Source organism: Odontomachus brunneus, unplaced genomic scaffold (assembly GCF_010583005.1).
Source record: "Odontomachus brunneus isolate Ranch 3 - 2012 unplaced genomic scaffold, Obru_v1 Obru_scaffold_013, whole genome shotgun sequence".
In the NCBI taxonomy this organism is placed as follows: domain Eukaryota; kingdom Metazoa; phylum Arthropoda; class Insecta; order Hymenoptera; family Formicidae; genus Odontomachus; species Odontomachus brunneus.
This window is the reverse complement of record NW_022639463.1, coordinates 3294376-3306505: the sequence shown is the minus strand read 5'-3', so window position 1 is coordinate 3306505 and position 12130 is coordinate 3294376. Positions and strand designations below refer to the sequence as shown.

At 44.6% G+C, this 12130-nt stretch overlaps 1 protein-coding gene across 2 annotated transcripts in view; it reads left to right on the top strand.

The window, feature by feature from the left end:
• LOC116840916 (serine-rich adhesin for platelets-like) overlaps positions 1-11483 on the top strand; it is a 32645-nt gene extending 21162 nt beyond the window's left edge. Inside the window, exons 6-10 of one of the 2 annotated variants that reach the window (XM_032808256.1) lie at positions 6316-6439; positions 7002-7262; positions 8884-9080; positions 9749-9932; positions 10346-11483. In XM_032808256.1, coding sequence (XP_032664147.1) covers positions 6316-6439; positions 7002-7262; positions 8884-9080; positions 9749-9932; positions 10346-10627 — 1048 coding nt within the window. In that variant the 3' untranslated portion in view covers positions 10628-11483. Of the gene's footprint in view, positions 1-1701; positions 6440-7001; positions 7263-8883; positions 9081-9748; positions 9933-10345 lie in introns of both variants that reach the window. The other variant, XM_032808255.1, reaches the window with a different exon arrangement.
• The last annotated feature ends 647 nt before the right edge of the window (positions 11484-12130 follow it).

The following is a 12130-nucleotide window of genomic DNA, read 5'->3' as shown; positions in this document are numbered from 1 at the left end:
TAAAGAAGAAAACATCCATCGCTGCCAAATGCCAGACGCGGTGTTCAGCGCTCGTGCACTGAAAAAAGAATTTGATTGACGAAACTAAAATTTAGATAAAATGAGACCAATCAAATATTCGGTAATTACAATCAAAAAGTGTAATTGCCGCTATCTTATCTTCTCAGTAATATATTTATTTAGTCACTAAACAAAACAAAACGGTGGCAATTAATTTTTTTAACATTGGTAGCGAATATGTTGAAAACTTGGTCTATCATCGCGCGGCCACAAATAATAACGGACTTCAATCATCGACAGTCTCGCTATACTGAGAGAAAAAATATCCAAAAAATAGCAAACATTTATTCGGTGTAAGCACTAATGATATATTCACTTAAGAGGATGCTGAAGCTGAAAACTTTACCGACAGAACACTGACATTTTTCTGCAAAGTTAACAAGTTTTACGTCGTATTAGTTACACAGAATTACAAATATTTTTACGCAATGAAAGTACGTGCAAAAATAAATAGAAGCATTGCTCGATATGTGACGAAAACGAAAAAAAATTTTAAATGTAAAATCTCAAGCTGTCAGCGTAATATTTGCCTAATCCAAAAGTTCCGCAGCTTGTATGTACCGAAAGTGTGGATGCTCCAAACAGAAAAATTTTGAAGAACATTGCTTTACCTTCGTATCTGCATTTTGAAGCTTAAGAATATCGAAAAAGTTTGCAGAAAGATTTCTACACATATATGGTTAGGTTTTTCGTTGAATATGATAAAACAAAGCAACACATATTCATGTAAGTTCTGTATATACAAGAAATACGAAAAGGATAGCGTGATTATGTTAGTGACGATCGTCTCTGCATTATCGACACTGTTCGAGTTCGTCGTCGACTCCAGCATCCCTTTAAAACAGTTGCTTTCGTGAGAAGCCGATGTTTTCTTCTAGATATCTAGAGGATGTGTATATTTCTTATTTGAAAAATATATTATTACTACAAATTATATTACTACAAGTAAATATATATGTTATTAAGAATTGCCGAAGAAATATTTGCTATTTCTCAGATACTTTTCCCCCCAGTGTAACGAATTCGTCGCTGCTTGCCAGAATTAATTCCACGCCACGCAACGTAATTGCAATCGCTGACTATCCACGACCGTTACGCACAACGGATACATCCGACTGAGAGAGAGAGAGCAATAATACCATATGATATCTCGTCTCTGTTCTAATACGTGTCCGTCTAACCCTCGCCTCATCGCCGAAAACTAGAGCGAACATTAAAAAAGGAGAAGAAGGACGAACGGTGGACGACTAATTCGCAGAGTTCACGAGCATTGTGCGCAAACTTGTGCCTGCGGGGGAACGTAATTAATCTCCGATTAATCTGGTGCGCGTGACGCAACGAGACGACGAAAAGAAAGTTTCCCCCCGCGGGGGAATGACTCGAAGACACTCGAGGCCGTACGCAAGCTTCATTGCCCCGGTATGTGCGTTGTGTTTAACAATCGTAATTCGCGCGCAGCAGACTTAACAAAAGCGGGTTGCGAAGAGCGAGTAACCGACGCGACGTCGAATCGCTAATCGCTGGCTTTGGGCACTTGTGAGCAGAAATAAGAATTCGCCCGCTGTGAGGATAAGCGCGTTCCTTAGCGACCTTGCTTGAAAATCCCCCCGCATTTGCTCTCACGAGTGTGCCGCTTCTCAGAGGGAGCGAGATCACCGACGCGACTTCCTCGGACAGCGCAAGAAATGGAAGCAGCCGGGCCTGGGAGCGCGGTCGGGGAAATCCCGAAAATGCGAGAGACCCACCGCCGAAGATTCGCGCGGTCGGTCGGCCTTGCATCGCCGACGACGAGGTGAGCAAAACGAGGCGAGGAGAGGAAAGCCCAGACATCGAGACACGTCGACTAAGCTCCCCGGGGAAGGTCGGCACAACTACGGCAGCTTGGAGGAGTTGTTCGCTCGATAATTACTACAAATCGCTGTCATCCGATGGGAAGATGATCATTAGACGTGGCGTGAGTCCGCGATCCCGCGAAAATATAGACTTCAGATCGGCGTCGGCGGATCGAGAAACGCGCGCGAGTCAAAGCACGAGTCCGGAATTCTTCGACGGAGAAGGCGCGGGATCCACCACGACCATGACGATCGATCGAAGAGGATCCACGTCGTCACACGATCGGGAGATATTAACGCAGCAACGCGAAGAAGCCAGAGGATCCACGACGAGTATCGATCGAAAGTACGCCGAGATTACGCGAGAAAAACGCTCCTCCAGTTCGCCATTTTTCTTCAGAGACTCCGGAGAATCCGACGCGACTGTAAGCATTGATCGCAAAAGTATCGGCTACAGATCAGCGTCAGATGATCGACAAACACGTGAGACACGCGCAAGCCGAAGCACGAGTCCAGAATTTTTCTGTAAAGAAGGTGAAAGGTCAGCCACGACCATGATGATCGACAGAAGTAAATCCACGTCGTCTCGCGATCGGGAAATATTAACGCAGCGAAGCGGGAGGGTCGAAGACACCGCAACGAGTATCGATCAAAAGTACGCTGAGATTACGCGTAAGAAGCGCTCCAGTTCGCCATTTTTCCTCAAAGAGCCCGGAAAATCCAGCGCGACTATGAGCGTTGATCGAACAGATGTCGGCTTGAGGTCAACTTTGATCGATCGGGAAACGCGCGAAACACACGCGAGTCGAAGCACGAGTCCAAAATTCTTTGGTAGAGAAGACGAAAGATCAGCTACGAACATGATGGTTAATGAAAGGGCCAGAGGACACACGGTGTCATCACGCAATCGAGAAATATTAACGAAGCGAGACAGGCAAGCCAAAAGAACTACAATGAGCGTTGATCGAAAGTATGCCGAGATTGCACGCGAAAAGCGTTCCTCCAATTCGCCATTTTTCCTTAGAGAATCCAGAAAATCCGGTGCGACTATTGATCGAGCAGGTATCGATTTAAGGTCAATATCGGCCGATCGACAAACGCGCGGGACGCGTGTGAGCCGAAGTACAAGTCCAGAATTCTTTTGTAAAGAAGATAAAAGGTCAGCCACGACCATGATGATCGACGGAAGAGGATCCACGTCGTCTCACGATCGGGAAATACTAACGAAGCAACACGAACAAACCAAAGGAACCACGACAAACATCGATCGAAAATATGCCGAGATTACACGTAAAAAACGCTCCTCTAGTTCGCCATTTTTCCTCAGAGGGTCTGGAAAATCCGGTGTGACTATGAGCGTTGATCGAACAGATGTCGGTCTGAGGTCAAACTCGGCCGACCGACAAACGCGCGGGACACGCGCGAGCCGTAGCACAAGTCCAGAATTCTTCTGTAAAGAAGGTGAAAGGTCGGCCACGACTATGATGATCGACGGAAGAGGATCCACGTCGTCTCGCGATCGGGAAATACTAACGCAGCAAAGCAGGCGAACCGAGGGAACCTCAAAGAGTCTCGATCGAAAATATACCGAAATTGCGCGCGAAAAGCGCTCCTCAAGTCCGTTATCTTTCTTCAAAGACTCTGGAAAATTCAGTGCAACTGTCAGCACTGATCGCAAAAATATCAACTACAAATCAGCGTCAGCTGATCGACAAACACGTGAGACACGCGCGAGCCGAAGCACGAGTCCAGAATTCTTCTGTAAAGAAGGTGAAAGGTCGGCCACGACTATGATGATCGACGGAAGAGGATCCACGTCGTCTCGCGATCGGGAAATACTAACGCAGCAAAGCAGGCGAACCGAGGGAACCTCAAAGAGTCTCGATCGAAAATATACCGAAATTGCGCGCGAAAAGCGCTCCTCAAGTCCGTTATCTTTCTTCAAAGACTCTGGAAAATTCAGTGCAACTGTCAGCACTGATCGCAAAAATATCAACTACAAATCAGCGTCAGCTGATCGACAAACACGTGAGACACGCGCGAGCCAAAGCACGAGTCCAGAATTCTTCTGTAAAGAAGGTGAAAAGTCGGCCACGACTATGATGATCGACGGAAGAGGATCCACGTCGTCTCGCGATCGGGAAATACTAACGCAGCAAAGCAGGCGAACCGAGGGAACCTCAAAGAGTCTCGATCGAAAATATACCGAAATTGCGCGCGAAAAGCGCTCCTCAAGTCCGTTATCTTTCTTCAAAGACTCTGGAAAATTCAGTGCAACTGTCAGCACTGATCGCAAAAATATCAACTACAAATCAGCGTCAGCTGATCGACAAACACGTGAGACACGCGCGAGCCAAAGCACGAGTCCAGAATTCTTCTGTAAAGAAGGTGAAAAGTCGGCCACGACTATGATGATCGACGGAAGAGGATCCACGTCGTCTCGCGATCGGGAAATACTAACGCAGCAAAGCAGGCGAACCGAGGGAACCTCCAGGAGGCTTGACAGGAAATACACCGAAATTGCGCGTGAGAAACGCTCCTTGACTCCGCAATTTTTCTCCAAAAAGTCCGAAAGATCCGCCACCATAACGCTGATCAAGCCAAAGTCAAGTTCGATGGACATCACTAAAAGTATCTTAAAACGGCGCAAGTGTACTTTGAACACTTCCTATAAACAACCCGTGAAAGCTTCGTCGTCGACGAACAAAGAAGCTCGTTTCACGCGAATCGGATACACTCCGAGTTCACTGATGAGCAGAAGTGAGACGAAAAGGAGTGCAAGGAGAAACGAGGTCTCCAGTGCGATCGTTCGATCAGACAGTCGCAGATCATCGAAGATCTCTGACATCTCCGCCACTTCAGCCAGCTCAATCGTGAGCCTGAAGTATGGTCTGGAGTTCGACAATATTCTCCAATCGACAGGGCTTGTCCGTAAATTCATGAAGTCTCAGAAAGAACAACGCAAAACGCATCACCAATTGTCTACAAAGCGCGACATCAAGAATATAAACACGCGAGCCGTGAGAGACGATCATCAATTGAGGAATCGGTGCAAAGTTTCTCCGCTCTCCCAAAAATCGAGCTCACCGACCGTCGACAGCAAACAGAGAACTACACCGGAGTATTCGCGCAAAAGCATCACTCCCACGGAAGTTGACGTGGAGATTCAAGAGATCACCATGACTGACCATCGCATGGAGCGCTCCACGCACGGGTCCAGGAAATCATCGAGTCCGGAACAGCCGAAGAGTCGAATCGAATCTCCGAACGTTTCGACTTCCTCAAGGAAGATGATTTCTCCGAAGAGAGACTGCGGCCGGCAGTATGGCGCGAAGTTCGAAACTTCACCGCGATTCTCATCCTTAAGAAAAACTGCTCGCCGTGGCGCTGACATCCCCAAGACTACGTTCATCCGAAGAGTCGCGGATCAGAGAGAGGATCGGAATTACGCATCCAAATATGCCACGTATACGATCAAAGACCGCAAACGCCAGAGTGTGTTGGTCGCGAGGAAAGGCTCGCCGGACTTGTCCAGCGGTAAAGTGAACACAGAGAGTAAATTCGAGGAGTCAAAAGACGCGCGAGAATTTTCAAAGGCAATGTTCACGCGACGAGAGGACGAGTCTGGAGAAAAAGATACTGGGAGAGTAGGACCGTTGTCCATCCAGGAGTCGGCGACACGAGGACTCGACTCCGTCGGATCCGAGCATTCGGCCCGCTCACTCTCAGAAATCTCCTTGCGAACGATGGACGTGCAAACGAAAGCCCCCGCCATAGAATTAAACGCGAGGTCGACGGTAGACTCTTCTCGCGAAGTAACGAGCGATACGACTTTGAGATCGAGTCTGCGAACTCCGACTGGCAGAGGCTCGAGAGTTGGGAAGATCGCGCGTGGGAAGAGCGATCTTAAAACGACTTCCAGTATGGTGATTCGTTCTTCTAGGAAAATGACGAAAACCTATCGAAACTCGAGCGATAAGAAGCCGGGATCGGCACAGAAGCGATCACCGACCTGCAAGCGCCAATTGTTCGAGTTCGACTCAGAGAAGGAAGTCCAGAAGGGGAAAGAGGAGCGAACGAACTGGAGTTGCACGAAGGCGCGGAAAAGAGAGAATTACTCCTCCGCAGACATTGGAGCTCGCGCAGACGAAGCAACGTCGAAGCTGAAGTCCCTGGAGGACCTCGACGTTGCGACGATCCCGGTGAAACCTCTACGATCCATCGAGGACATCCGCAAGTCGATCGATTGTCGCGAACAAAGCGGATTAACCGCCGCGAAGAGGTCAAGGTCAGCGATTGCAAATTGGCGTTCCTCAACGTCGCGAGAGAGTGGCGATGCGAGAAGATCGATCTCCGCAAGCGGCGCAGCGAGACGCGCGGATGAGCCCGCGAGATTAACTAAAGTTCAATCCTGTGTATCCAGGATCGCGAAGAGCCCGAGTCCAGACGCGAGCGCGAGGAAGCAGCACGAAACGAGCGCGCGAGCGACACGGGGAAGCGCCCCTTCGTCTCCCTCTAAGAGTCCCGATAGACATGTCGCTCCTAGGGTAAGTGTAATTGAAAAACCACGGCGACAGCAATATACAATTCTTCGCGGTATTTATTTGTATCTTTTTTACGTATCTGATACTTTAATGATTCATAGTATTTGATATTGTCGTTTCCTCTTTCTCCGTCGTCTCTTTTTCTGTCTCTTTTTACACTGTAATTCTGTCATTTGAGAATATTTTAGACCACGCTGTTATGAAAATATATGGTGTAACTATCTGTATACTGAGAGAAAAATTATATTAAAATCAACAAATATTTCTTTGATGGGTGCCACTAACATATTTACTTGAATCTACCTTCTCTTTATTTAAATCAAATATTGTTTACCTGATTTAAATAAACAATATTTGGTTTAAATAAAGAGAGTGTAGATATATAGAAGTAAATATATTAATGACACCCATCAAGGAAATATTTGTTAATTTTAATATAATTTTTCTCTCAGTGTAGTAAGAAGAAAGATGATGAAAAAATACGTCCCTAATTTTTAGGTCCTATTCACATGAAGATCTACGCGTTACTTTAATCTCATTTCTCGTAATTTGTTTCACTCATCAGCGCGGATCCACGGAGCCGAAGAACCAAGACGCGAGACTGGCGAGAAGGCCGGTCGTCGCGAAAGCCGCGGAATCGATCGGAAGCAAAACGACGACCGAAGCGATGGACGCGGTCGACGGTGTCGTTCAGCAGGACGGTTCGCCGCGCGAATCCTCCGCGAAAAAGTCCGACGCCTTTGTGATCGACCTGGACGATCGACCGAAAGAAAGCGACACGACGCCTCCGAAAAAAGTGACGCCAATAAGGAGGTCCTCGAACGATGTAAGACCGGATTCTTCTCTTCTTTGCCGAATCCTTTCACTAAAACGCGAGCGTTCTTTCGAGTTATCTCTGTCGCGTGAACTAAGCGGGCATGTCGGCTCAACATGGAAGCTTTGTGATCGGAGTGGACCTGTTTCGTGGGTTGTCGTGTCAGCTGGTACTGACCAGTGCGAGAGCCGCGCGATAAATAAGCCAAGTATAGCCTGCTTTGTGCTATTGTTGCCGCTCATACATACAAATCGAGTTAAATTCACGAAACAGCACACATAGTAGAGAATATTTCTGGTATATACTGAAGTAGAAAGTAACTCTATTGGCTTGTCCAACTAAAATATTCCCATTCTGTTCGGGACAATTGAAGAAATCATGGGAAATATCCATGTAGAAATTTTCACGCTGTCAGGCTAAGAAGATAATCAAACAAGCTACTAATTCATTGCTGTAATATATCCTAATTAAAAAGGATAAAGAACAGGAATGTCCCAATAAAAGAAAAGGGGAAATTTCTGATGCAGTGCTCTCTAAAGTATAATCACAGAATATTCTTCACTGAAATGCTACACTTATAACCGGGTGGTTCAGTTAAAAGTACAACACTGTAAACAGTAAAGTGAGAGTGTTCAATTGAAAATCAATAAATATTCATTGATTATTGGTGAAATGCTCCTTTTACTGATTTATTCAAAAACATTTTAACTGACACACTGCAAGAGAGTATAATACAATATATTATGCAACAAAAATTCTATCCCCACGAATTTACAGAAAAAGAGAGAAAGAGAAAGAGAGAGAAAGTATTCCGTAACTTTCTCTAAAGCTCAGTTTACCAAACGCGGAATACTTTAACGGAAGTTTCGCCGGGAAAAAAATATCATAGAACGCAACGTTGTTGTGCGACTTGCCTGAAAAATCGCTCAAAGAGCGAGCGGATTTAATGGCATGCAGTTTTATTACTAACAGCGCGCAGTTTGTTTCGACATTATTGTCGTTTTGGAGTCGAAATAAATCCGTATTTATTCGATCGAATCGTGACGAGTCGGCGATGAAAAAAAGACAGCGCAGAGTAATGCGCTCTGAAGCGCAGTGTTAAAATAAAATGTCGCCTCTCTCTTTCTCTCTCTCTCTCTCTTTCTTCTTCTCCCTCTCGTGACGCCAATCCGGCCGGTCAGTTAATCGCGCATGGATTTTCCGCCTCGTTCCCAAATTGAAATTCGCATTGTGCATGCTCAAAAAATCAATCAGTGGACGCCGGCCAGGTATTCGATGCGAAGCCAAATCATATTGCTACGCGGTCCCTTCACGTGCCATATAATTTATTTCGCATACAATCGCAATCAGTATGTTTGGAGATATAATTTGCCGAGAAAGAAATTCGAGATAGCCCGCGCGTTAATTATAACGTTCAAAAGCCCGCTAGCTGCGCGAAAGGGGGTTGATGAAGGCGGCTAATAAACTTCACTCGCGTAACACGATTAAATGCCTGATGTAAACTAAGTAACCTACATTATGCGACTTTATCGAGAAATGAATTTCACACCCGCGAAAGCCGCGCTTCTGTCTCGTAGAGGTACATTTCGACGTTACTTAGCTGTCGATTTAATCTCTGCACGTTTGCCTTCAGAAAAATCAAACAACCTCGAGTGCAACGGGCCGACCAAGCTCGTCGGTATCGTCGAACTTTGGCAGTGCTGGCACGACGCAAAGTCAAGCTTCCAGCACGAAAAGTAGAATGGCCACGAGAGCCAAAACGCCTGTTTCCGGTGGATCGCAGGCGAGAGGACCGTCCGCGGCGCGAAACGTGGGAAATACCAACTCCGCGTAAGTTTCTCGCCCGAAGTTGTGCGGTGTGTAAAGGACAATTAAGAAGTAAGAAATAAGCAACTACGGATTGCAGAATCAGTTACTCGAGGAATTAGAACAGAATTAACTCCTAACACATTCCGACAGTCCTGCAAAATGCTTCATTTCAACATTCAAAAGAATATAATCTTATTTTTAGCAGGAAATTCTCTTATATTCTAAATGAAAACTTTCAAAAGAGTGTTCCCCTTCTAATGAAATGAGTTCTATATATTAATCGGAAATCTATTAGATATTTTAATTTTGTTCCTAACGTTAACTTTTTTCTAACTTTTTCTTCCTGAAATAAGAGGAATATATTTACTTGAAACAGAATGCACTCTTATTAGAAAAAATGTATGTTACAGTACATGACTCTTATACTGTAGATAAAAAATAAAATTAATTTTATTGTGCTTAGAATATTTTTCTTTTGGTTTTAGAAGAATCTTCTTGAGGTCGTGTAAAGAGGATTAAAATCTAAGGGATTAAAATCTAAGGGAGGACTAAAGATAAGATTATATTTGTTTGGATAAACAAACTTTTTATAACGACGACCGATGCAAGATGTTAATTTTCCTTAGCAAGAACGACGAGGAAGGTCATCGTAATTCGCGATATATGAATCAATTTATGGTCGATTCCAGAGATAACTTGGTAGCCTGCCACACATGCGGACGCAACTTCGCGCAAGATCGAATCGATCTTCACCAGCAGATTTGCGCGAAAACGACGAATAAGAAGAGAAAGCAGTTCGACGCGATGACGTTCCGCGTCAGGGGAACCGAGCTCGAGCCCTTCGTGAAGAAAGGCGTCGCCAAGAAACAAGAGGTCAGTATTCTTTTCCCGTTCGCCCCGATCTATCATCCCCCGTGCCTCTCACCCCCGTGAAATTTCTCTTTCCTGAGTCTCTGCTCAGTTTGACTATTCGGAGATTGATCTTTTTCACCCATAACGGATCCCGGTATAACTTCGTAATTCGATTCGTCAGCGATTTCCCTCAATTCCGAATTTCGTCGGGGCTTCTCGACTCGCCCGGCACGGAGGAGAGAAGGGCGCGCATGTAAACTCGATTCCCGCGAATTATTCATCGATACGTCCCATAGCTCAGCGTTACGCGCGGAGAGTAAGAGAAAAAAAAGAAAGTACCACGAGGAAAATCCTCGCGTGGAATAAATCGTCGATCTCGCATTCCGGTTCTACGGAAAGTCAAAGGCGCTCACGCATTTCTCGTGCCGTTTCAGTCGCGTGCGAAGAAGCCGGGGCTGAAGTCGAACTGGCGGCGCAAGCACGAGGAATTCATCGAGACGATTCGTTCCGCCAAGATGGTGCAGTCGCACCTGGCGGCAGGTGGCAGCCTGAAGGATTTACCGCCACCCCCGCCCAGCGACACCAGCGATTACATCCAGTGTCCGCACTGTAGCAGGAGATTCAACCAGGCCGCCGCGGAACGGCACATTCCCAAGTGCGAGCACATGCTGCATAACAAACCAGCGCACGCGCGAGCTGCGAGACCGAGACGTTAGCGAAAAATCACGGAATGCAGCCCGGCCGTTTCCTTCGCGAATCCGAACTCCTTCTCCTGAAAGTCGCTCGCTGGTCAATTAAGCGCAGCCGACCTAAGTGTACACGTGCCTTGTATTCAAACATTTTGGTCGATATATACTTCTCTTTCTTTCTTTCTTTCTTTATCTCTCTTATTCTCGACTTCGAACGCAAGTCGGGGGAAAACGTTGAGCCTGAAGCTCGACGAACTTGTCGTCAAAACTTGTCCGGAATTAATATTTTTCCAAAATGAAGATTAAAAGAGGAAGAGCTCATCGTGAGCTGTTCGTGACTTCGCGATGAACAAACGCTGTTCTTGCGAAATGTAAGGCACAATTTGAAATTTTTACTTGGTGTACGAGTCGCTGCGTCGCTGCAACTATTAACAGAAACTTCGCGAACTAAAGAGCTATAATTAAAAAAAGCGTTACGAGAGCACGTCGCATTAATGATCACAGAAATTGTGTATATTAACAATCGCGGGGGACGGCATGCACAGTCGCGCGAATGCGGGATAGTCCGGCAACCGCATCGATTGGCAATCTCGACGTTTAAAATCCGGTAGACACGCCGATAATGAATGTCGCTTTTCACTCGTAAAACCACGTGTCGTTCAAAGGGGGCTTTGACTAACTGTTGATCGGATTTTTCTATTATCGCGTTGACTTTTCTATGCATTATAATCAAGCGCATTTTTATAACCGCAACAATCATGTACGACACGCAGATGCGAGTATGCGCTGATGATGTACGTGAAATAAATGTATTATACAGCACAAATGGCAATAAATTCGGAATTCTTGTTTTTTGTAGCACACGAATTCCATACACGATGAATCGTGCCTCAGATCTCCCTTTAATTCACCTTTGCAGTTTCATTTGTATTACTTCATCTCGAATTTGTTAAATCGCGCAAAAGAAATCTCGATCATTGGTAATATTTTAAATATTAATTTTTTGTTCATATATTGACTTTTCTCATCATCCCAATTATAAATACACTATCTCACGTAATAGTATTATACACAATATATATACACTATTATCTAAATACATATTATGTAAATACATAATATCCAAGTATAATTAATGCTAATTTATCCATTGTTTTTCTTTCAATTATATATAATTAAATAAGTCGCAACCCCGTTAAATGTCTCGCGACACTTGTAAAATTATTTTAAGATACGAACTATAACACTTTTATTTTAAAAAATACAACAATCCCTTAATATTTTCACCAAAAAAGAATCAACTGAAAATTGGCCACGAAATTACAAAGTCAATTTTTAAAAATACGTTTTTCCTACAGGACAAGTTATAACATATCTAGCATTTTTTATTGATTTTCCTCGCTAGTATACATGAAAATCTCCGAAATATCCCACTAATTTTATGCATCAAACATATTATATATATATATATATATATATATATATATATATATGTATATATATATATATATATATATATATATATATATA